The sequence below is a fragment of the Epargyreus clarus genome, unplaced genomic scaffold (genome assembly GCF_041222505.1).
Source record: "Epargyreus clarus isolate Ecla_fem2 unplaced genomic scaffold, WU_Ecla_fem_2.2 ptg000014l, whole genome shotgun sequence".
In the NCBI taxonomy this organism is placed as follows: Eukaryota; Metazoa; Arthropoda; class Insecta; order Lepidoptera; family Hesperiidae; genus Epargyreus; species Epargyreus clarus.
Genome location: NW_027332222.1, coordinates 8,075,102 through 8,101,834, shown reverse-complemented (window position 1 = coordinate 8,101,834; position 26,733 = coordinate 8,075,102). Strand labels below are relative to the sequence as shown.

Genomic DNA, 26,733 nt, shown 5'->3' with positions numbered 1-26,733 from the left:
AGTCTAGATCGATCATCTTTGTTAAGTTTGTATGAATTTTATAGGTTTTTTAAACTCCCTATTTTGATTTTACTTAATTTGGATATTTCATCGACCCACGGAATAAGGCGGAGCGTTTTAAATTTCTCCTCCATTAATATCTACAATCCTGTCGAATTAGCTTTTTATTTTTAATTCTAGCGCGCTTCATAACACCACCGGACATGCTGTGGAATTTCCGGCGACTGGCGCGGTGTGGAAGTGCACTCCGCGAGTCGCGAGTGCACCGCCGCGGGCGCGAAGTGCACCGCTTGGATCCGGCACCGGTCGGCGCACCGGTGCACGTCGCCGGGCGACAACGTCGACGCGCCGAAGTGCAACGGCGCACTGGCATTGCCAGGCGACGACTTGCCACTCGCCTCGCCGGCAGAGGCACTTCCCAGAGACGCGCGCCGGCGACGACGACACATCATCCGGCGGCGTGCCCTCAGTCCCCCTCGGCGTGCCCTCGCACCCGTGACCTCTGGCTGCACCTCTACGCCGTGGAGAAGTGCACCCTGCCGGCCGCACGTCGCCGGGCACGCATCCGGCGTTCAGCGCGAAGAGAAAATTTAAATTACCTGAATAGCGCGTTGATGAGCGAGGACTTGCCGGCGCCGGTGCGGCCGACGATGCCGACCTTCTCGCGCGGCAGGATGGTGAGGCTGAGGTCGCGCAGCACGGGCGGCTCGCCCGGCGTGTAGTACAGGAACACGCGCCGGAACTCCAGCCGCCCGGCCTCCGGCCACGACGGCGGCGGCTTCCTGCTCGGCTCCGACTCCAGTGGGGGCTCTGACTCAATGGTTGAGTACTCTTGTATCCTGTACGAGATGTATATAATTGTATTATATGTAAACCATCCTCAAATAGAACTATAATATTAGAAACATCTAACATAATGTTATTTATGTAAATAAATGTACTGTAATAATATTATTAGAGTTGATAAATTTACATATAATATACATTTACAAACATTTACATATACATTATGTTCAATACAAAAACTGCATACCTTTCAACGCTAGTCATCTGGTTCTCAAGCTCGGTGGACTGCCGCATGCCCCACTGGAACATGCCCGTGAGCCCCATGGCCTGCGTGATCGCCAGACCGACGTTGCCGCCGGGCTCCTCTGCAATGAATACACCGATTATATTATTTATACACTTTGTACACAATGTATATATATGTGGAGATGATTTGTATACATTCTATAAACATTTCCAAACAATCTCTTAAAATGCTTTACATATTAATGTTACATAAACCAAACATTCTAAAATTTTTCTACACCAAAATTACAACATAACCGAAAGTTCCTTTTAAAAAAAGACCATGCCATTACAAAATACCCATTTCCTTTTTTAGAATTTGGAACTTTTCTAAATATGTTCAAGCACAACTGTCATCCTTACTAATATTATAAATCCGAAAGTAACTCTGTCTGTCTGTCTGTTTCACGCCACTACGTTTCATAACCACTGAACCGATTTTAATTAAATTTAGTACAAAGATAGTCTGAGACCCAAGAAAGGACATAGGATAGTTTTTATCCCGGAAATCCCACGGGAACTAGGGATGACGATATAAGATTAATGGAAGAACTTTTTGAACTTTTCTTTTGGACCAAAAATATCGATTATTTTAATCGATATTAGTAAGGAATCGTAAACTATGCATTTCATCAAGTGATGATCTTTAGCAAAGTTGTTGTCCATGACCCCACGAAGGTTCCAGAGTTGTTACGACCAATTTTCGCCAGATGGCGCCACTGTCATTCCAATGAAGGTACGAATTTTCAGTTGTATGTATGTTAGTATGTCATATTATTCTCTTTTAAACGCGGGCGAAGCCGCGGGCAAAAACTAGTATTAACTATACCTAAATAGTGTAGAATGGTTATTATATTTTTAATATTTTCTCACTAGAAACATGAATATAGAAGAGTAAAGTTACCTTGCCTGAAGACTAGGAAGCTGAGCGTCACCATCGCGATGTACACGACGCACACGAGGTCCAGCCAGAAGCCGAACGCGCGGGAACTAGCGATAAACAAGTACCTGTGAAACAATATACAGATAATAAATATGGAGTATGTCTGACAAACCTCTTTTTATTTCCTATTGGGTATATGCCTTTCAATCGGTGGATGAAGACAGAAGTTTCACCACGATGCTACATGTACATGGTGGAGAAAAGTACAGGTAAGCGGCCAACTAGAAGCCCATAGAAGCCGATAATGTTTAAACTAGGACATCGACTTATAACTCGATTACTTCTACCATGACTGACTTAACTTCCTCTTTATAGAACGGAATCGTAAGGCCTATCCAAGCCGGCCCATCCACCTTTTTAGTTTTCGAGTAAATAATTTATAACTGATAGATAACTGATCTAAGTAAACTGTTTCTCCTTACCAAGCCGAGCTGTGTAAGTCTTGATGGTTATCGAACTCCCTTATAAGAGCCTCTTGAGCGCCGAACGCGCGGATGGTGGTAATCCCTTGCAGTGAGGCATTGAGGTGCGAGAACACCGGGCTACGAGCTGTGAACAAATTATATCACTGTAGCTTTATTCAAAAAATATTTTCGAAATTTTTGAAACAGGCGGAAAAATAAGGTAACTTAATATATAAATGACATATTAATACTCTATAATTACTATGGTAGCTTTTTCAAAGAATATTTTTTCAAAAAGAATTATTGAGATAAAAATGTAAGGTAACCTTTATGCACAATAATTTTAGTCTGACACTTATAGTACAGGTTTTTTACTGACTTCGAAATCGGATATTCTATTTTCGGCTGCATGTATTTTTTTACTAAATATTTATAAACATTATGCACATAAAATTACGATTAATGTAATATTATTAAAAGTTATCTTTGGCAATAACTTAAAATTAATTAACGGTGTATTTCCTGAAGTGCATATAGGTTGCTATTCGAATTTTAAAATATTCCATTTTTAAAGATTTTTTATTATAATTCCTCATATTTATGGCAATTAAATAATTATCTAATGGATTTAGAGACATAGTAACCATTCAAATCCAATCTAATGTATTACATTAATTTAAGATTAAAACTACTTCGCAACAATCCACTACTAATGTATGATGGTATATGTTTTAATACGAGCAGTATGTACCATGATGGTATGCACTATCATACATATTAGTAGCGGATTGTTGTAAAGTAGTTTTAATCCTAAATTAATAGAATGGATTTCCGCAAAGTAACGCCTGAAACAATTAACTAGCTATTTTATTCCAAACAACATGAGCATTGAGATATCAAACTGTAAAAAACCTAACCAAAAACACTACAGACACGTTAGCATTTCATTGCATGTGTTGCTACTATCGGAATATCGATTGTTCTATCTTTCTTCTTTTACCACGTGGTATGAAACTAAACGAAACGCTACAGACACGTGTTACTATTATCGAAGTATTTTTCTTTCATTCATTCATTAATTAGTTATGAAACTAAACGGCGATGTTGGCCCAGAGATGACTTACTCACACCCTCGAGCCGCTTGATGGCGCGCGAGGAGCCGATGTACACGATCCGCAGCAAGTAGAACACCACGCCGATGGCCAGCGTCGGCAGCAGCAGCCAGTAGTTCACCGCGCCCACGACCACCACTATACCGATGAGCGAGAGGCCGATCTGCGAAGTATATTAAGGTTTATTATTTAACATTCTATATGTGGAGGAGCTCATGAGTGTAAGATGTCAATCTACAAAGTACATTATGTTTCATTTTCTAATAATCTTTATGTGGACGGGCCTTATCTAAATAAATATCTAGTAAAGCTTATTAACGTTATAAAAACAATATTATTCTGACAACAGTATGGTAAAATAGTTAGTCGAAATTAGTTTATTTCTATTTTTGATTGTGAAATTTAAAAAAAAACCAATGCGCAATACTGAAGAACATATAAGGCTTTAATTACTAAAGAAGACTTCTGTGTCATGTAGATGCCATAGACATAAGCAAAAACTAATACAGAGGCAACCAGAAGAAAAATTATATTTACCAAGAAATGGACTTTGCCAAAAGCATTGTTGCTAGCAGCCCTATATTTAACGTACATTTTATTCAGAGATTATTTCCTAAACTCTGTACTAAATCTGGTGATCTAATATCACATCAAACCTCACCTGCAACACATCTAACAGCGCAGAGGGTAGCACTTCATCCACAGCACCCATATCTTTCGAGAATCGATTGAGGATCCGCCCGGACGGGTTCGTGTGGAAGAACCGCATCGGAGCGCGCGTGATCGACGCGAACATGTTGTTGTGCAAGCGTGTGGACGCGCGCATCGCCATCGAGAAGAACATGAACGAGCGGAGCAGCGACACCGCCACTAGCGCCACCACCATGCCTGTCAGAAAAGAAGAAAGTTAGATTTTGTGACATATTACTTATTTTTCTTTATTCTGCAGATTTTTAATATTTATTCACATAATATAAATAAAACATTAAATTTATCATTAATTAAACTAAAATTAAGCTATATACTAATAAAAACGTATTAACAAAATGTGCATATTATTATAAAAGTGAAAAAAAGTATATGAACAAAAATACTACCATAAATGATACATAAGATTCCCAAGAAGGAAATTTATGATTGTCACAACTGAAAGGGTGTGTAATGTGTATGTAAGTAAGTATTTAAACTAAGCAAATAAGTGAAATATCAAATATCTCGAAAACAAAGAGTTTGGACTAAAACAAATATTGACATTCTGATAAGCCCATTGTACAGCATAAATGAGGTTGCAATATTATCTGCTATTTACGGGACACCCCCATCGACTTATTATTAAATTGTTTTTCATAATTCATTAATCATAACAAAGCGAGTCCGCGAGTTGTGGCCAGTTATATCGTCACTGGAAAGACTAAAATTCTAATACGCAAAAGAGCCATTTTACGTGTCAAGACTTTTAGTCCTTCCAGCATAGATTAGTAAAGATACTTCGCCGCCTTGAAATTGAATGAAGCCGCAAATGGCTTATTATAGTAAGTTCTTTTTTTGAATTCTTGACAAATAAAAACATTTTTAGAGAAAATTTACGAATAAATAACTAATACTGCGTAATTTTCATGATAATTAAATAATTTATAATAATAATTTCAAATATTTTAGGGACATTTTAGCACGGAGACGTGGCAAAATTTTTTTACGCAATTGTTTCAATTCTCAAAACTGGGTACATTTTCTTGTTAGGAGTGAGTAATCTTTACTAATCTATGCCTTCCAGTGACCATATTTCCTCCTTATTGCAATTTCACAACCAAAATTTTATGAGTCTAATCACCGCACTATTTTCTCTACTATGTATTTAGGTATGAACCTATGAACTCACCAGTATAGATGTATATGCAGTCGTACCGCGTGAGCGTGGAGCCCTGGAACTGCGCGTTGTCGACGAGGCGGTCCGTCATGTTGCCGGCGTACGCGAGCGGGCCCGTCACGTTGCCGGCGTCCAAGCTACGCGCTGTTGTTAGCGGGTTTTTCTCTTCCAAGTTTACCCTGCAAAAAATATAGCATATTAGCATTTAGCAGTAGATTTGCAATTCAATTTAGATACACGCAAACCAACCGTCGATTAACTTGCCGAAACAAACGCATACTAATATAGCAAAGAAATAGTTTCGCGATAAAAAACTAACACCGCGTCGAGAACAGAAAGTATTCGTGTCTAATATCGTGTATAGTCCGCGTAAAACTACTAGTCCGCTCTGAATGTAGAAATAAATCGCGACGCCATAGCGAATTGTATTGCTACACCTGCTCGCAATAACTTCAGAGCGGATTAGTAGTTTGGCGCGGTATATACGTCCAAATTAGTTATTTTCGTACTGGCATACGCTCTATTGGTCTATACTGTGTAAGTATTTAATGTTGCATAACGGCTGAGAAATTAAATTATTTAGAAGCCAGAGGGCGCTGCTACTCTATAAGGACAGCTATATATGATACATCAGTCAGTTGTATTCATCTAACAACCAGCCCTTGTTGATAGATCAGCTCACCAGTAACTGGTCCACCAGTCAGCACCGGAACCCAGCAGTTGCGCCAGTACAGCCACGAGCACCATGAGCGCCACCACGACGGGGTGTCCGCTGGCACCGAGGTAGGCGCCGTACACCTTGCCCGACACCGCACCAGCTGATTTCATCTCCGCCTCCTCCCGCCCGCCCTCGGGCGGCGCTGTCGCTGTTAGGTTGTCTACGGAACTCACCTGGAAATAATAATTGAATTGTTATAACGTTTTGTGTTTTTACTAATATCTCACCTGGAATTAATAAATAAATGAATTGTTAAAACGTTTTGTTTTGCCTAAAACCTCTGCAATATTTCACATATTTAAAATTTTGCCGCCCCTTAATCTAAAAGAGCTGTTTCAAAGTAGATATTAGTTAGTAAGTATAGGAAGACTATATAAAATACACATTATATACTACGAAAAACTCGAACTTATCGCCCCTAATAACGTGTCGCCGAGCGGACCGCATCCCCAGCCCCCCGCACACATCGCTCTATATTAACCGGAGTATGAATGTAAATAAAAAACCACTTACAGAATGTATGCTCATTTGCCGTTTCCGAAAGCTGCCCTGCAGTACTGATTCCTCCAGCTCCGCGGCGGGGGTTTGCTCCGTGGCTGGTTTGTCGTCCTCCTCCTCGTTTCGAGCCAGTAACGTCGCGAAGTCTAGACCGGACGCACTAAGAGTGTCGAAATTACCGGCCGCGGCTATTGTACCGTTCTTTAATATGATTATCTGCGAAAAAAAATCGTCAATAAATGACGTCACACGTTAAAAGGGTGGGAGGGGGTCGACGAAGTATAACATTGTGTTACAAGTCGGGATGAGTTCTAAAATTCGTGACGTCACATTTTAAAAATTAATATAACCACAATTATACTACTACTATAACACTGCAATCATATTTACTGCTTCATTTGGACTGCTCATTTGGTCTCAATTTTAAGCTGAACGGTACATGTACTTAAACCCAACACCAATGATTATGACTTGATGATGAAGACGGGAGGTGAAACAGGACCTTTGTTCTGGCAGACTACTAATAATACTAGCAATGCATCTGCGACTAACTTCAAGTAGTCCTCACATTACCGTCAGTAACTTCCACAACCAACTCACTGACCTGATCGACGTCCCTGAGGAACTGCAGCTGGTGCGTGACCAGCACGCGCGTGGTGTTCCGCAGGTAGCCGACCACGCACGCCTCGAACAGGTGCCGGCCCACGTGCGCGTCCACCGCCGACAGCGGATCGTCCAGCAAGTAGATATCCGCGCGCTTGTATACCGCACGCGCGAGGGAGATGCGTGCGCGTTGACCTGACGACAAACATACATTTTATCAACAATGTAGTTAACCCATAGGTGATCACTAACTATTAATTCGTACGCTCATGTACGTAGTGTACGTACGTAAGTAATACATGTGCTCGCTGATCTTTTTGACAAATTTACATATTTAATCATCATCCTATTATCTTACTTATTATTGCTGCTGGGTCGCTGCTAAGTCACATACACACTACCCACACCTTGAGCGGATTTATAGTTACATGTCTCTAATGTGAAATATTCGGAATATTAAAAGTCAATGTGTAATGCTACTACTTCTTGCTTTTAATTTCAAATTAAATAAAATTAAGTGACGGAGACATGCATAGTAAGATGTTTTTCATATTCTACTTTTTTTATTCATCATTTTTGTAGCTTACAACGCCTTATACGCCAGGTTATTTTTGATGCCCAATTTAAAGGAAAATAAATTACACTATAGAAATTTAAAATATAGATAGAATCATATCACCAAACAACTATATATAATATGTAAAATACGGACAAGACGAATGAACAACGATTCAGTACCTCCACTAAGACTGACGCCCCTCTCGCCAACGACAGTCTTGTCGCCGTGCGGGAATAGCGTGAAGTCCCGGTCGAGCGCGCAGCGCCGCACCACCGCGTTGTAGCGGGGACGGTCCATCGCCTGACCGAATAGAATGTTCTGACGTACACTTCCTGTAGGACACATAATAAATACAATTACTTTTTCTAATTTCATTTTTATTCAATTCTACCCAACAAAAAAAAATGTTTATTAGCGTACTTTTAAAGTAATAAATAGTATAAAGAAAAAGATATATAAAACACAATTTTACAAGTAATAATAATATTGATAATAGTATAGAAAAAATGACAAAAATACACACGTGCGAACGCGCACGCACCAACACATAAGTAAGGTCAAACGCAGACTTATACGGACGCACATTTGTATAAGCACGGAGGGTGCTTTTCTGATCGGCCTTTTAAGTACACACGTAAGTTTTACATGCACATGGCAATTGACTTTTTGCAGCGACCAGTGTGTATAATGGTTTATACATTATATGAAACAATAGTATATAATTGTAAAGCCCGCTCCACAATCTCGCGAGAACGCGAGAAAACCCCGATTCGTATTGTCTTCACATTCTCGTTTTACGTGCTTTTCGCGCGTTCTCGCGAGCGGGATTAAGTGGTACGCGTGCGAGTAGGATGCGCATAAGGTACGCCCGAATGTACGCACACGTTGCTCACACACACACACGCATGCACGCACGCACACACACACACACACACACACACAATGAATACAAACAAAAGCATATCAAAAGCAGTACCTGCAAAGAGCCAGGGCTCCTGGCTGGCGTAGGAGACGGTGCCGCCGACATGCACGGCGCCTTTCAGCAGCGGCAGCTCGCGCAGCAACACGTGCAGCAGCGACGACTTGCCCGCGCCCACCGGACCTATCACCGCTATCAACCTGCACCAAACATTGTAACATGTTTAGTCGCATAGAAATGAATCGCATCGCCATAGCAAATTGTATGACTACACCTGCTCGCAACAACTTCAGAGCGGACTTGCAGTTTGGCGCGGACTATACTTAGTGTATTTTTACGTTTCCTTACACAAAGGGTAAAAGTGGAACCCTATTACTAAGCCTCCGCATTCTGTCAGTCTGTCCATTTATCACATGGATCTATCACTTAAGCCGTAAAAAATAGACACTTGGAATTTTTATAGAGTATGTATAACAAATACTAAGAAGCCTTCATAACAAATACTAAATATAAAAATAACTTGACAATGAATGGTTTCAAGTTTTAATAAGGTTAAAGTAGCAATGAGCTTAAAATCCAACCGATAATAAGTAATCATAATCAATTCCATATAGAGCCGGAATTATACTTGATGCAGTTATTTATAGATGCAGAACTCAATGTAACAATGTACTTATAATTTGTACTTGCGACATGTCTATCTTTCGCCGCAATCGAACTATAATCTGATTCATAATTAGGTGTCCAAAATGTAAACAAAGAAATGTCATTGTCAAAATACGATTACAGGTATTGCAAACCCTAACAAATTAACAAGAAACGAAAACTTTAACAAACTCAACAAAAAACAAAAACTTTATAACTGCACACAATTAAACAAAATGCGCTATGAAAACTAGAAAACATTCGATTTAGACCACCATCAAGAAAATTAATAATATCAACTACGAAACTTAAAAATGGCGACACAAAAAATGTTTTGGTTCCCGATTGTGTTACCATTATCACAATTTAATTATCTACCATAAATCTTGTTTTTTATTGTTATTACTGTATGAAATGAAATTGAGTTACTTTAAATATTGGAAAATGTGAGTTGATTTTAATTTATTTAGATTATTATTTTATTATCGCTGTATTAATTTAATATTGTCAAAAATAAGAAACTACCATTTGAAGCATATTTTCTTGATAGGTCAACCAACACCTTTGTTTACATTTTGGACACCTAATTATGATTCGGACTATAGAAATGACTCGTGACAACCGGCGGATGGCAATGTCACGTTTAATATACGAACGGCGGGTAGTACAACACATTATTATACAATTGGTAGGTAATCCAAAATACATGATAAATGCGTTGCAAATTCTAAGAACGATTGCTGTCTAGCAACATAGTCTAGTCTAGAATATTATAATTTTATTTTCTCTTGATCCACATTCTATCTCAACAACGTTAAACCGACAGTGAATTTAGTATTAATTGTATGTATTTGACGACCTATTTATTAGGGTTTAAAAACGACGTTTTAAGTAATACTTCCACTTAGTAGTTGATTAGACTAGGTTAGAATATCTTTGTTATGACTTATTATTTAATGTTAAGATAGTAAGAGCGCTAAGTTTTACTTAGATCTGTTACAACTTACTTGCCAGGTTTGACCGTTAGCGAGAGATCAGTAAGAGTATTTTCAGCGTGCGAGGCTATCCACTTGGCGGTGGCGTGCTTGAGGCGGACCCCTCTGGCGTCCTCCTCGACGCGCGTGGCGAGCTCTTCGTCATCTTCCTCACCAGATTCCAATGGTGCTATGTTGGCATTCCCTGCGATAATATATGAACATATAATTTATAGGTCCACTTCATATGGAGAGCCATGAGATTATACCGAGTATTTGATGCCACTATTTAATGACACGAGCAATTTTTTTATGACAGTGTTGTCATATAATGTGTGCACTTTAACCGATATTGAGAGAAGGTATACTCTCAATATTGTTTGATTATGTTAGGTAAATTGTTAGAATACATCCTGGGTATTTTAAATTATTATGACATATTTAAATATAATGCATAATGTAAACTAAAAATAATTTAAGTCTGACTTAAATTATGAAGACGAGTCACACGTAGACGATAGTTAGTCTCCACGCTAGAACTAGTAATTCCTTTAATGAATCACATATAAAATATAACTGTCACTATTAGGGCTCTTATACACGAGCGGCAAATTGCCAAAACGGCAGAGAGAACTGCACCGATCGGCGGCAGCCTTCGACGCGTCGACGGCAACCGTAGATATGTCAACACAGAAGCTCTGCGGCAGCCACTCTTTGTACAGGAGCCAGTTGGAAAATGAATTCCAAAGAAGAAGCACTGTTATTATTGTTACTCCTTCGACGTCGACAAAAACGAAAAAGAAAAACACGTAAGTTGTGGGTTCAAGAAATATTAATTAATAGAGACGAAGATGGACATTTACTGTACTCTTGTAGATTATAATTCCAAATACAAGCATGTTTCTTTACTGCTACAATTAGAATTTCAACATCAATATTGTCACTGGCGGCTCATTTTATAAAAACGCAACGCGTACGCACTCCTGAACTGTTTGCTCTCAACTGACAAAATGGTGGACGCGGTGCCGCTACAAACACAAACAACTGCAAGAGTCAACATAGGTCGACGTCTGCCGCTGATGCATTGACGGATGCCGTCGAAAGGTATCGACGGCTACAGTAACCTCTGCCGTTGGCGATTTGCCGCTCGTGTATACGAGGTCTAAAGCTAACCAAAGTTAACATTATAGCTATGAGGAATATGATTATGGTCTGGCACATAAAATGGTACTTTAGACTTACCGTTAAATTCCCATACACGATAAGAGGTATCAGATAGCACGGTAACATGCGTTAAGACAAATCAAACAATTGCAAGGATTAACGTAAACGTCTCCTACTTTTCGTGCTACGCTCAATGATAATTCACTATAATCCTGGAGATTTAGAAAGGCTTATGCACTAGATCAATATACCCGTATATTGCCGTTTATTTTGATTATTTGACGGAATATTATAATTAGCTACTGTATAAACACGTGTATATAAAATAAGCGTAGATAATATTGTAATATATGAGTCACGCAACATTTTCAGAAGTATAAATTATTAATGCTTTAATACCAGAAAAATATAATAACTACTTACCATTTCCTTTAGCTTCATTATCATTTTTGAGTGGTTCCTTTTCTAACAATTGCTTCGAACTTTCTTTAGGCTCCAGACCCTCTTTAGTGGACACTGTTGATTCCCTCGCATCTTTCTTCAGCTCTTTCCCCGCCTTAGAGGTTTGTATTTCAGCGAGACCGGGTACTGGCTTGCTGGTGTCTTCGTACAGCATGAAGTTTTGTAATCTCTTTATCGATATCGTTGCTTCGGCTACTTGAGCAATGCCTGAAATAAATTTGAAGAAAATTGATATTTTTTTTTAATATGAGAGCAATAATACGCAGAACCTCGATTAACCGGACTAATTATTATCGTTAGGCATTCAGATAATTGAAAATGCGGACGTAACGATGTACCTACTTATTTTCGTAGATTGCATACATACATAGTAAAATACTGCAGCCTTAATCATAAAATAAAATATTTCGGTACATATAAATAATTAGTTTACAATGTGTTTTTGTTAATTTGCATTTGGTAATCATGAAATAAAATAATAAGATTAATTTGGTTTGAAATATTTGATCGACGTGAGCACGCCGCGGATGTACGACGTCGCGCAGATTTGTTTTATTTTTATTTCTATTGGAGGTAATATCATATTGTTATAAAAACATAATTAATTCTTACCTTGCGGGAAAAACACGGTCATCGTCTGTCTCAGTATATTGTAGAAGCTGGTGACCACGAACACCTGCTTGGCGCTGATGACGCTGTGCTCGAGCACGAACGCGAGGATGGAGAAGAACAGGCAGATCCGCGTCGTGAACATTATGAACGACGTGAGCACACCGCGGATGTACGACGTCGCGCGGATTTGCTTTATTTCGTGCCTAGCGGAGTTAAAATTTATATATCGTTATAAAATATTACTGTACAATTTTATTTAAGAAATTAAGAGATAAAAATATTTTTAAGATAAAAAAGTAGTCTACCTAGCCTAGCCACCTAGGTCACTAAGCTAGACCTAACCTTATATGAAAGACTAGTTAAAAAAGCTTTATCAAAAAAAAAACGATACATTTTTGTATTTTAATTTCGTAAATGGATTCATAAAAAATGAAAAGTATTCGATATTGATTATAAATGATGTTTCTTTTATTATATATTTTATACATAGTCCCTCGCACTAGGATACCCAGTTGAAAGTAACTTTTAAATATTCTGATAACAAATTACACACATAGAGAATTACAACAAATTACAAATTACACACAACAAACATCGTACTCCTGTTCTTACATTTTCCTTCTTAACCATGTCACAACAAATACTACAAATAAAGTGGAATAATTATCGGTCTATTTCCTTACTAACATCTATTACACAATAAATATGATCTGTGTACTAACTTCCGCGCCTTAGCGACGAGGTCGGCAAACGGTTTCTCCCACGTGTACATCTTGATCACCTGGATACCGGATAGGATCTCGTTCATGAGCCGCACTCGCTCGTCCGTCCGCAACGCCGTCTTCAAGCGAAGCACTGATGTGCGCTTGCCCAGGTACGCTGTGCAACAAAATATACCATGAAACACTTTGTTCTGTATATAAGATGTTTGAAATCACATTTATCGACGCAAAATTAGCTAAAACCATGCAGACACTTTCGCACTACTGAGTATGGGCCTTCTCTCAGAGTTTGAGGCGTTTAGTCCACAGCCCATCACGCTGGCGAAATGCAAATTGGTACACATCATACACTTTTAAAAACTGTTTAAGGTGTCTTAGGCGTGTAGATATCCTTCAAGATTATTGCAAGTACACACATATTATTTATAATACACACATATTAAACATTAATAAATAATATAGTAGTGCGTGCCTGGGGCCGACCTTCAGACCCCCCGATTGTGGCCCGAGTTTTAACCACTAGACTTCCAGTGGTATCACTCCCATGATGAGCCAAAATATTTCTCTACTGATATTTTTATAACCGTAGTTTTTCATGGTAGGGATTCTTTTAAAATAAGTATCCCATTAATAAAAGAGACCCAAAAATAAAACCTTTTTTATATAAATACTAATTTAAACTGCATATTACCTATATTTAACATAAGTTAACAACATGATAAATTTTAAAGGATATGTTAGCAATCCCTCCAATTAATTTAAGTCAATCTTTCCTTATAAATTGCCAAAGGCCCACAACTAAGCCCTCTATAACTTGATCTCAACCTCCCATCCACTAAAGAGAAACACACGTAATATGTATAATTGTATATGATCTCAGAACTTATTATACTTGACACTGATAAGAACAAGTTGCGAAATATTTATTTGAAGTAAAGTTCAAGTGAAAGGACGCAATGCGGTCAAAATCATACTATCTTGTTTGTTGTAACAGGACAATGCACCACATCGTTAAATTAGTTATCATTGTTATTTGAGCACACGTCATAGGTCTAACTATGTAATAATAAAAATCATATAGTGTTCGAATTAAGACGATACGCTCAAAACCAAATAAATATGTAAATCAGTATGCAAAACGTTTTATAATATGAAATTAATGTAGAAATGTTAAATTAAATTTATATTTTTATCTTTAAGAGTTTTAACTTTTAATGAACTATACCTACTTTGAATAATATTTTAGAATAAATTACTCATAATTATAACATGAAAACCAAGGACAATTAGTAGTATGGTAACCTGCATTGTTTTAAGTTACTGGTAGAAGTAGAACACATTTACAAGAACTATAACAATGAGATAATATTATTATGTTTGATAAAAATGTACTAATTATTATTATTTTAATTTTAAAACGCGTGTGTGTACAAGTACACACACTAATATACGCGCGCAAGAAGTGAAATTATTACAAAACAATAATATATTACAAAGTCATTGGTAAACATATATTGTATTTCTGTCGTATCGTATCGTATCATATCGTACATCGATTATGATTAATTATTATTATCGTAACGTAAGACTATCTCATGGTATTAAGAGCGATCTTCTCCTAACGTCTAATCCTCCGAAATAGCTATTGATTTAACAACAGATGGTCCCAGCTCATTATCGCTTATTATCCGTTGCTCCAATTCGCTAATGAAATATTGATTAGAGGACTAATAGATGTGCACGCTACGAATCGTGCGCCATGCGAAATGCTGTATATAAAATAATTGACGTTCAGACACGACACAGTAATTGTTCCAATTAAACATCCTTAAAGGCCGACCGTATTATGCGAATGCCTGCACGCCGTCCTTTCGCCACATATGAACATATGAAGCTATTGGTGACAGTTAAAGGACTTTACACAAGCACGGTCAGAGTCGGAATATGACGTGTTATTTACGGTAATGTAATATACGCTATTACGATTCTTATCTCACAATTTTGTATTGCAAAAAATGCAATAAATTTAAATGATATGGAAAAATACGCAGTGTTAATGTTTAAAAAGCTTCTCAAGGCAATTTGAAAAAGAAACAAATGTATTATTCAAAACAAGTAAATTGATTGCTTAAAAATAATGAACTGAAAAGGGGAAAACAAGTTTTATAACGATTAAATTAGTATAAAGTTAATGTTATTTAAGATACGTTTAATGCAAAAAATCAGCTTAAATCATTCCTAAGAGAAAAATGTAAAAGTTGGAATACTGAAAGCGTTTAATGAGTTCTTTTTCAGTAAAAATATAGTATAGAATTCTACGAACATTTAAGGACTCCTACGAATAGTTTAAATCCACAACTTTTAATTTTGTTACATAATACTATGCAATTAAGATGGCCATTAAATATATTTGCATAATTTATAAACAGTTTCCGAAATGGGACTAGTCTAGTAAGTGTTTTTTATGGTGCATACAATTAAATATGTTATATAGTATACTAGCTATAACCCATGATACCACCTGGGTTTAAAAAAATATGACATACCTACTTATATATTAACTGAAATTTATACCGCCGGTGATGGCGGCTGCGTTTTCATTCAAAGGGCGTGGAGATACTCTGGAGATTTGTGGTTTTAATTTTTTTGGGCGGAACCCTAATTGTTTTCCTAAGCCTATATCACTCCTTAAAAGATCAGCTATCTGCCAGTGAAAGGACTGTTAAAATCGGTCCAGCAGTCGCGGCATCAACCGGAACAAACCGAGAAACAGGCCAACAGACTGTACTGTTTGTGTTTCACTTTATGTTAAAGTATCGGCTCACTGCTGTACACACCGCACGCACATCCGTCTTACACCACAGCTTCCAGCAGAGTGAGGGGGGGACCGTGCCCCGCTCACACCATACCATTGTTCGCGGCGTGTACACGTGAGACGACAGACCCTTCATATTACTTCACATACACTACACAGACAAATAATAATATTTTTTGTGATATGTATCGGATCAACTCTTATATGCATTTAGTAAAAAACATGACAAACAACTTCAATTTTATAGTGCTGTAAATCGATTAATATTTGAAATTTCAATTAGCTAAAACTTAAATGCAAATTTCAATCTAAAACAAGAATCTGTGTATCTAGATTTATTCACAATTTTTTCTCCATTGCAAAAATATCTTGGAATAATCGTTCCAAGAAAAATATACAATATTTTAATAAATGTTGTTATTATATCTGTCGCAGGCAATTAGCTTAATTAATATGCCGTTCAATCTGCTTCCTGAATGATATTCAACAGTAGCATCTAATATAAAAAATAATGAACTGGCTGGCTGATATTTAGGTCATTCATATAATTAGAAATTAAACGAACTTACCTAAGTGAAGTTCCATTTCAATTGTACGAACTGCATAGTCTCGAAATGATAATGTTGACATGTAGTACACCGCCAGTCGCCAGCCTTGTGTCACGTATATTCAGAGCTAAAAACCTCGAATTCAAATAATTTAAAACAATATCCAACCTACTTATAGCGCCCCCTACCGGTAAATGTCATTAAGTTTAGAGATCCTGGGGTCAAGATGTAAGTTCATTAGCTCGATTATTTTACAACATAGATGATATTATGGGTAATACTTATCGTATATAAGTATGGGTGGGTGGGTTATAATATCATTTCGAGACTATGCAGTTCGTACAATTGAAATGGAACTTCACTTAGGTAAGTTCGTTTAATTTCTAATTGTACTTCACTGCATAGTCTCTTCAATGATAATGTTGACATGTAGATGTTTAGAGATTTGTAAAATAACGAGCATATTAAACAAAATACAAAAACATTTAAATCCTACTATTTTTAAAATTCCTAATTTAATATATCTATTTAAATATTAATTACAGTTATCAAGTATACGTTTGATGTAACGTCTCTACTACAAAATTGAACTTAGATCTGATCCATTCAGCTATCCTTCTAAGAGGGTCTTAACTGACACTCATATGTTAAGACGTCAGCGTAGCAGCGTGGTAATGCGTGCTCTCTAATGGTATGTATTGTAAAAAATGATATATCAATGCCATCATCTTCCGTGGTTGATAAATTCTAGAAACTGTCGTCTGGAAGGTCACTGTATTATAAGATTACATAAAAGAAATAAACTTATTCTTGCAACTCTCAAGTGTTACTAGGCCTATCTAGGTAATTTTATTAAGGATGTGCTGGACAAATACTATGATTACTATGAAATAATGGTAATACTAGATTGTTTGAACACTGGTTATAGTAATGTTTAAATTCATGTGGCAATTTAATATACAATATCTTCCGACAAGCAATTTGGTTAATATACAATAATGTTATTATTATGTTTATGTATACTTTTTAGAAGTCTCGACTCAGATGTAGGCGAATCGGTAGTAATAATGGCATTCACTGGCTTACACTAAGTGAACGTCATAATATATACGATATCTATTGTTTTTATATATTACTTATATATATATATATATATATATATATATATTACTTATATATTATTATTGTTTTTCTTTTTACTATATGAGTAATTACAATAACCAAAAAAAGTAAATAGTATTTTTTCTTCATCTCCACTATATAATATTTTACACTTAACTCGCTAAAAATATTTATACATCAGATGTAACTATCCCAAGTAATAGCATACTTGGGATATGGAGGATAGAAAACCTACATATGCATTTTAAGAACAAAAATAATTCTAGATATATATATATATATATATCAAAATGAAAAGAATATTGTAACCAGTCTACAGATACTTCTAGTTATTTACACTGTTTAGGCCAAAATATTATAAGCACCAGCATCACGTTTTCATTATTGCGTCTAACATTGCTTGTAGAGCAACAAAATCTTGAGATTCCTGTATAGAAACGAAACGCTCCTCGAGGAAGCGAGTAACATACAGGGTAAAGCGTTGACGAAAAACAATTGGATTTAGATCTTTTTTTTTTTTTTTTTTAAATTCATATGAGACCCAAAATGCAACCCTTCCAAAATGAAAGGTTTATTTATTTATTTATTTTATTATTATTATTATTATTTTTTAATACTATTTTTTAGGACTGTCTGGACCATTCTGGTACTACCACAAACTCCCCAACCGTTCAGAGATAATCTTTAACAACAATTATTTTATTAGAAATAAAATTAATATTTCCATTTAAATAGTATAACCTTAGTCATGACATGTAAGTCATACTTATTGTAGGTTTCCTAGTAAATAAATCTATTTAAAAACCTTCAAAGTGTTAATTCGCAATGTATAATCTTGATTTAGTGATAGCAAATTCATTCTGAAATTATTGAATGTATTATGGATATAAAAACATTTATTGGGTATTCAATAAATCCAATATGTGCCTTGATATTACGGTTAAATGTGGGTATTAAACACCATGCTGTATCTATATGAAATAACTGTGGAGTTGCCTACAGGTATTAGGGTTTCACCGTGTTGAAGATGATTATTGCAAAAATATCTTTAAGCACAAGTAACGCTGCATTTAACTTTAAATAGTTGATCGGATTTGTTATTTAAATCAAATAACAAAAATACCGAGAATAATGACCATATGTTACATAATTGATTGTGTCCCGATAATAAAAATAATATGACAACTACCACCTGTAATTATATCTATCTGTAAGAGGGATAGTATTTTGATAAACATTATTAAAATTGTTATATATATATACAAATACATATCTTTGCATTTATTATAATTTTTATTTTTTAATATTATTATTATATATATATATTTTTTTTTTTTCTTTATTTCACCCTTGTGTTGATTTTTAATCTTTTATCTAATGGTAAAGCAATTTGATTTTTTATTTATTTATTGCTTGTATAATACAACCTTCACAGTTGTATTATTTCCAATTATCAAACTATCTTTTAAGTAACCAATAAATCCTAAAGAATGATATAGCTTATTATGTCTATGATCCTAAATTACTAAGTGTCGTTATTGTTCCTTGTCCATTATTATGACATTTCAAATAGGAACTATGTTATATAAATATATAACTGACACAGTGTCCCTAGATCTTAATCAGTTATGTATGGTCTTGTATCTTTTAAAAGGTTAGTAAAAACATAAATATAGTGTTCTGCTCAAACCAAAGGAAAGAACTTGAAATGCATAGAATTTCCATTTAACCATAGACATGTAAACACTGTTTAAGGTAATCATGAATTAGTATCCAAATATGCTTTCTTGAAAACAATAGTAAGTAGTGAGTGGAATGCCAGGCTTTATTTAAAGCTCAAGATTAAGACCAAGATATTCAATATAAACCAACATCACCATCATCAGGTGTTGGTAAAGTAAAAATATTGTAAAAAATTGGTTAAGAGTAAACAAAATGTTACCACTGATGTGAGAAGTCTTTCTACACACATACCGAATATATTTTGAAAAAATCTTCATTCCTTGAGAATAATGAGTTTAAGTGTTTATACAAATAGACTCTTAAAGCTAACCACTTGCAAAGCTTGGGTCAATAGTTATTTGTTACAACTGGTCTTTAAAATTATAATTATAATCGACCACATTATTAACCACTCACCTAAAAATCTGTTGTGATTGAAGATTTATTCCAAAGGAAACTTCGATCAAGCCTTTCTGTGACACAGGTATTTGTGCATGAGGCTTGTTGTAAGTCAGATAATGACCCTATTTGGTATGAGTATCTCAAACTCTTGAATGAAGTTTATCATAGGATGAAGTGTAAATATCTTCGTTATATTTGTTATTATAAAATATTGTACTATATATATATGAATTGAACAATCATTGTTTCTTAAACCATTTTTCCGATCATTTGTTCCAGTACTTGTACTATGAAATTTCTTCTTATTATTTATTATACATAATAAATGACCAGCACCAGTAATAAGATAATTGATAGCAAATTATCTTTATAAAGGCAAATAATTTAAAATTATTAAGAAACAATCATGTCAAATGCTCGAGAGCAGTAAGCATTCGCCTGATGTGGCATGGCTTTTGACTCTTTACAGTAATAGTAACTGCGACTTGTGCAACTTTTAAAGTCTAATCATGTGTTATCCGTCCCACAGTTTCCTAGAGGCTAGTGTTCTTCCTTTAAACTATTTTTTCCTTTAGTCTATCTATCATCATCTAGATAGATAGATAGATAGTTCCTTTAGTAAATTACTCTTTAATATGCTGATCTACCTAGATACCAAATTCTTATGAATGGTTAAACCAAATTTAGGTTCTTCTAGAGTATTACAAAAGGATATAAATTGTCATCTCTATATCCTGTATCATGTACATTATTAATCTGAATGATTCTTCAATAAAATGTTCATTCATTAAAATCATTACATCCACTCGATGGTAATAGTTGTGTCTATCTACTGATTATTAGTATTTTGTTATATAGGTTATTTACCCAATGTAAAGGACATAATACCCTATTAGAATGGGTGAATATCCGTTGTATCCGTCTACTTAATAGTAGTATCTTGTTATAGTTGTTATATAGGTAAATAACCAATATGTAAGGGTCCCTTATTTAAACGGATGAATATCCATTAGGTATATTCTACTCAATAGTAGATTATTTTATGTGAGTAAATACTCAATATAAACAGGTTTGTATCCACGAACGGGGCTAAATAGCACCCTATTTCTTGTAATGTAGGTAAATATCCAATATGTAAGGGTCATAACCTTATTTGAACGGGTGAATACCCATTAGGTATATTCTACTCAATAGTAGATTCTTTTATGTGAGTAAATACTCAGTATAAACGGGTTAGTACCCATGCACGGGGCTAAATAGCACCCTATTTCTAGGTTCATAGCTTTATATAAGCGAGATTTATATAAGGATTTAAATAAGCGAGATCACCTAAATAGGTGACAAGCTTAGTTAATGAACATAAGACGTCAAATTCCTTGCTACAGAACAATATGGTAATCTAAAAATCCTTTGCTTGGAAAAATATATATGTAAAAATTTACCTTGTCATTCCTCATTAATATATAAGATTATCATCTTATCTTTAATAAATGAAAATAATACATTTTCAATTTGCGACGGCATTCGTAATGGCCGCCTAGTACAAATCTTCAGAATAATTTCGTCAAAATTCTTTAGTTTCCATTGTAACTTTTCTGCACAATATATCACACCTACGTCTTTTATAAATTATTAATTGAAGTATTTGTTATAAATTAACATTTTTTACTATAAATTACTTATTTTATTTCTTATTTTGAAAAATCATAAATGTACACAGGCTGCACGAAAAACGATAATGACATTTACCGGTAGGGGGCGCTATAAGTAGGTTGGATATTGTTTTAAATTATTTGAATTCGAGGTTTTTAGCTCTGAATATACGTGACACAAGGCTGGCGACTGGCGGTGTACTACATGTCAACATTATCATTGAAGAGACTATGCAGTGAAGTACAATCATTGATATTATTGAATGGCTGTTTATCATCCAACTCGCTCACGGAGGGTTCCATATTGTCAAGATTTTTTGTATTTGTTATTATAACGACTATAAAAGTACATGTATTGCGAAAATTAAACATGTGTGAGTGACTATTAAAGTTCAATAGCTAACCGAAAAATACTAGTTTATTGTATGGAAACCTCGTCTTAATTTTAACTTTTGTTTGTAATACTTGTTGTTATAGCAAATAGCAATACACTGAAAAATCAAGTATCATCGATTACGGTTCAACATATATTATAGCATCTTGAATTAATAGAACAGGCTTAATAATAGGGTTCCGTATTTTGGGTAAGTTCCGTATTTGGGTATAAGCAGTGATAGCCTAATGGTTAAGAAACTCGGCCTCGCAAACGAGGGTCCATGGTTTAAATCCCAGGCACGCACCTCTGATTTTTCAGAGTTATGTGCGTATTAGAAATTAATTAACACTTGCTTAAAACGGTGAAGGAAAACATCGTGAGGAAACCTGCGTACCTGAGAGATTTATATAAAAAACAATCTCAAAGGAACTGAAGTCTACCAATACGCAATTGGCTAGCGCGGTAGACTATGGCCTAATCCTTCTCATTCTGAGAGGAGACCCGTGCCCAGCAGTGGGACAGTAATGGGTTGATGACGACGACGTATTTTGGGTTGGGTACGGAACCTTAAAAGCGAAGTGTCTGTAAGTGTGCAAGGTACTTCAAACTTAATACACTAGAGTAGACTAACATTAGTGTACATGAACGTTCTATACTATATTCAAGTACCTCATATAAGTGTAATCGAAGAGGAAGCGTATTTATAACACAAACGTTTATCCGGCCATGACATAGATTTTTTACTATCCACTACTCTTGTTGTACTTTGATCGGTTAATTTACACCATTTTCTAATAAACGTAGTCTTTTACCATCACACTCATACAATATTGTAATTTGTAATTTAAATATGAAACGCAACGATTTTTAGTTCATCTTGCCGTTGTGTGGCGTTGTCTTGTAACGCGTATTTTTGCTGCTAATAAAATACAATTACCATCACGCTCTTTATTTAATAATCCCTACAAATATGTCGATCTTATATCGAAATATTTATAAATTCATAATGAGTTGACAGCTTCAAAGCATATCAATCTATTGAATGATACGCCGATCGATCAATCAGAAGTGGTCGGTCGCGTAACTATAGCAACGTCGGTCGTATTCGATAATTTGTTGTATGGTTACGTTTTTAGAATCCACAGAATGTAATTTGGTATAAAGGCTATGACGTCATACCTGATTAAAATCTGATAATAACTTAATTGAGAACACAGAAGAGTTAAATTTTACCGTTTATGATTAAATTTGAAAAATAAATATTTTTCATGGAGTGAGTAATAAACTCACATTTTTAGGGTCGCAATGAAAATTAATGAAAAATGTTTGTCTGTAATTAGCTCCTCAACAAAAACTTACACTAGGATAAATAAAAAATAAGTTACAATTGGGTTAAAATAATTTAAACGCGTATTGTGACTGTATGCGTGTGGGGCAAACGTACGTGAGTGCGTGTAAGCATGGCCGTATTATCGACATACCGTTGATACATATCACGTAACAACAATAAATCATAGAAAATAATATTTCTATGTTTTATATAAGCGTAATAGATTAACACTAAACATCAAATAAATATCCAAATCGCTTGGGGTACGAGAAGAATACACATCTATGTGGATTTTTCTTAAATATCGGAGTAGCAGATTAGCATGCAGTCCACCTGATGGTAAGTGGCTACCGCAGCCTATGGACGTCTGTAATCAACCCCAGAGAGGATTAGATATTCCTACCCGAGGTCTGCTACAGATGCACCGCTACCCCCGAGGACTAAGCTGGAACGCCTCGGAAAAGTATGTCCTCCTTACCACACCCTTCAAACCAGAACACAGCAGTGTTTAACACTGATGTTAAGAGGCAGAAATAGGTGTGGCCAGGGCCGGATTAAGAGGTCTAGAGGCTTTGGGGTAACAAAGGAATGGAGGCCCCCTGGCCCCAAATTATTTTCCGAATAAAATGAACAATTTTTTCAGTTGAGTTTTTCAATAAATATTTTATTGTGAAACGCAGGTAGATTCTTTTAGTATTCATATTTGTACAAAGTACTGTAGATAAAGGTAAAACAGCGAAAAAAATATCAAAAATATATATTTTTTTTTACTAGTGTTTACTAATCGGAATTAAAAAATCCGGCCCTGGGTGAGGCGGTGGTGCGGCCGGAGTCCAACCACAAAGGGTTCTACCACATTCAAATATTTATAATAGAAGATTATTTTATAAATGACTGGACTACTAAATACCACTTACCCTGTAACGGTATGAACGCCAACATGAACGCGACACCGACGACCGCCGCCCAGCTGATCTCCACCCACATGAAGTACGTGATGATGACGGTGGCGAGCGGGCCGATCCACAGGTAGTGCAGGAAGATGATGGCCACGTCGAAACGGTTCACGTCGTTCGAGAGCAGGTTCACCACCTGCCCGACCGTCGTCTCGCCCAGCGCAGTTTTCGATAGCCTCAGTGACTGCAACAAAAGTGAAATATAACACATATTCTACTTCATCGTTGTTACGGTTTAAAGGATAGGGTAAGAGAGACACGAGGCGTTCTCGAGGCGAACGCGTTTTACGAGGCGTTCTTCAGGGATGGCAATACATCTGCAACCGTAATCAGATATGACTAAAATCAAATGTTGATGTACAGTTTTTATATCGTATATATACAACATCTGTATTACAAAAAAATAAAATACATACAATACATGTGCAAGCCTCTTTTAAAGTGACGAAGGTTTAGTTTACGCCGTCTCTACCAAGCAAAAGCGCGATCTTGATATGCCTTGGAGAATTCGTCCAATTCCTTTTAAATATTTTCACCGTCAAATCAGTTCATAAAGTTAAATTGTTTAAACGGCAAGTGGAAATATACCGTCACTTACAATTGTCATAACTCATAAATTACCTACTGAATTTTTTCAAGTACTTTTGTAAGCTTTAATTTCGAAATCACAGCCAGACAGTTATTTATATGACTAGACTAGAAACATAATACTTAGCGAGCTAGTTACGAGTGACAGATAAATAAAAATATCACATAACTTGTAATTAAGTACTTATTATCCAGACAGATAATATCGTATTTACGATTACACCACAATCACCTGCAATAGGTATTATCTATGACTATCTATGTGTTACCGGACAACATCATTAAATGTATAAATTACACTTTACCCGGCTGTAATATGCAATAGGTCAACAGGTAATTTTAAACGTTATAGAATAAACAAAATACATTTAAGGAACTAATTAATAATTGAATATAAATCCTATTTTAACATTATGATAGTGAAGCGGTGACGTCTGATTTGGAGGGAAGACATGTGAAAATATTCTAAATACTTCTCAGGGATGGCGACGCGTCTTTGACCAATCTTAGATAGGAATTCAATCTTATTCTCGATATTATCCGTAAGATCTTAAGCGGCAGTGATCACTTGCCATTAGATTAGCATAAACGTCTATGATTTCATATCATAAAACAATTAACGATCTTAAAAACGTTAAACAATTTATGATTTTAAAAAACAATTATACTTCGCATAAAATATTTATATTTGTTCAAATTCCACAATTAGTCGGCGTGACAACAGAGTTAGTGTCGTTTGAAACCTCATTACTGAGTTTTTAGTTTCCTGCATTCAGTAGGTACGTGTAAGATAACCACGAACGTGAGGTTGTACAATTATCAGCGGATACTTACGTGTTACGCGTGAAAATAAATAGCCTTCAAGATAGGTATGATTGGTTTGCCAAAAGACACAATCTGCACATTTTGGCAAAATAACGCATTGCAAATTTTAAGGAAACTGATATCGGTATCCATTTATCATGTGGAGGGCTTAAGCGGACCGATTTGTTAGACCGATGCTAGTAAGATTATTGTGACTGCTATGTCAAGGTACAATCTTTATTAAATTTTGGCACATCTTTATTTTTTTTTTCAAGAGTACGTATGTTAGTAGCTTCGATTTTCTGAAAGACTAGTTATTCGTCATAAATGGGGTTTTAGTTATTATAACATTATCATACGGTTAAAGTAGCGAACGAACATGCAATCCACCTCAAGATTAGTTGTCGTTTTCTCAAATGTTAGTAAGCCAGCATCCACATCCTTCCAAAAAAGCAAGAATAGTTCCACACTAGATAATATACTGCTTTTCGTAATATACTGCTTTTACTATCTTTCGAATTATAAAATTTTAACTCAAATGTTACAGCTTTAAACTATAACACCACCATGGCAACCAATCCTTGGTCCAGCAAGGACAAGCGTTCAAAATATTACTTTTCATCAACGACTCATTATTGTCCCACTGCTGGGCACGCGTCTCCTCTCATAATGAGAAGGATTAGGCCATAGTTCACCGCGCTGGCTAAGTGCGTATTGGTAGACTTCACATACCTTAGAGTTTTTTTTTATAAATCTCTCAGGTATGCAGGTTTCCTCACGATGTTTTCCTTAACCGGCAAATACGCACATAACTCTGAAAAATCAGAGGTGCGTGCCTGGGATTTGAACCTCGGATCCCTAGATCGAGAGGCCGAATTTCTTAAGCACTAGGCTATCACTGCTTAGTTTACTTTAAAATATTACTTTTAAAATATATAAATTATTCATATGCCAAAATGCAATCTTATAATTTTATCAGAAAACAAGATATTATATTCTTATCTGAAAAGTTTAAGCTAGGCAGATTTATGAGACCGACGCGTAAAAATAGGTCTTCAATGTAGATGTGGTTAAAAGGAACATTCTTTGAATTTTATAAGACAATACATTGCTAAATATAAGGAAATTGATACACTTCGTATTTA

At 35.7% G+C, this 26,733-nt stretch overlaps 1 protein-coding gene across 3 annotated transcripts in view; it reads right to left on the bottom strand.

Moving 5' to 3' along the window:
• The window catches only part of LOC140747417 (probable multidrug resistance-associated protein lethal(2)03659), a 61,227-nt gene that overhangs the window by 3,154 nt on the left and 31,340 nt on the right, over positions 1–26,733 (bottom strand). For all 3 annotated transcript variants that reach the window (XM_073079854.1, XM_073079852.1, XM_073079853.1), the window contains 17 exons: positions 24,158–24,380; positions 13,274–13,430; positions 12,552–12,754; positions 11,901–12,146; positions 10,347–10,518; positions 8,752–8,894; positions 7,955–8,107; positions 7,218–7,411; positions 6,629–6,829; positions 6,080–6,288; positions 5,410–5,576; positions 4,192–4,418; positions 3,543–3,693; positions 2,437–2,563; positions 1,976–2,079; positions 1,034–1,151; positions 600–839 (listed from right to left, as the gene is read on the bottom strand). In XM_073079854.1, coding sequence (XP_072935955.1) covers positions 600–839; positions 1,034–1,151; positions 1,976–2,079; positions 2,437–2,563; positions 3,543–3,693; positions 4,192–4,418; positions 5,410–5,576; positions 6,080–6,288; positions 6,629–6,829; positions 7,218–7,411; positions 7,955–8,107; positions 8,752–8,894; positions 10,347–10,518; positions 11,901–12,146; positions 12,552–12,754; positions 13,274–13,430; positions 24,158–24,380 — 3,035 coding nt within the window. The remainder of the gene's footprint in view (positions 1–599; positions 840–1,033; positions 1,152–1,975; positions 2,080–2,436; positions 2,564–3,542; positions 3,694–4,191; positions 4,419–5,409; positions 5,577–6,079; positions 6,289–6,628; positions 6,830–7,217; positions 7,412–7,954; positions 8,108–8,751; positions 8,895–10,346; positions 10,519–11,900; positions 12,147–12,551; positions 12,755–13,273; positions 13,431–24,157; positions 24,381–26,733) is intronic.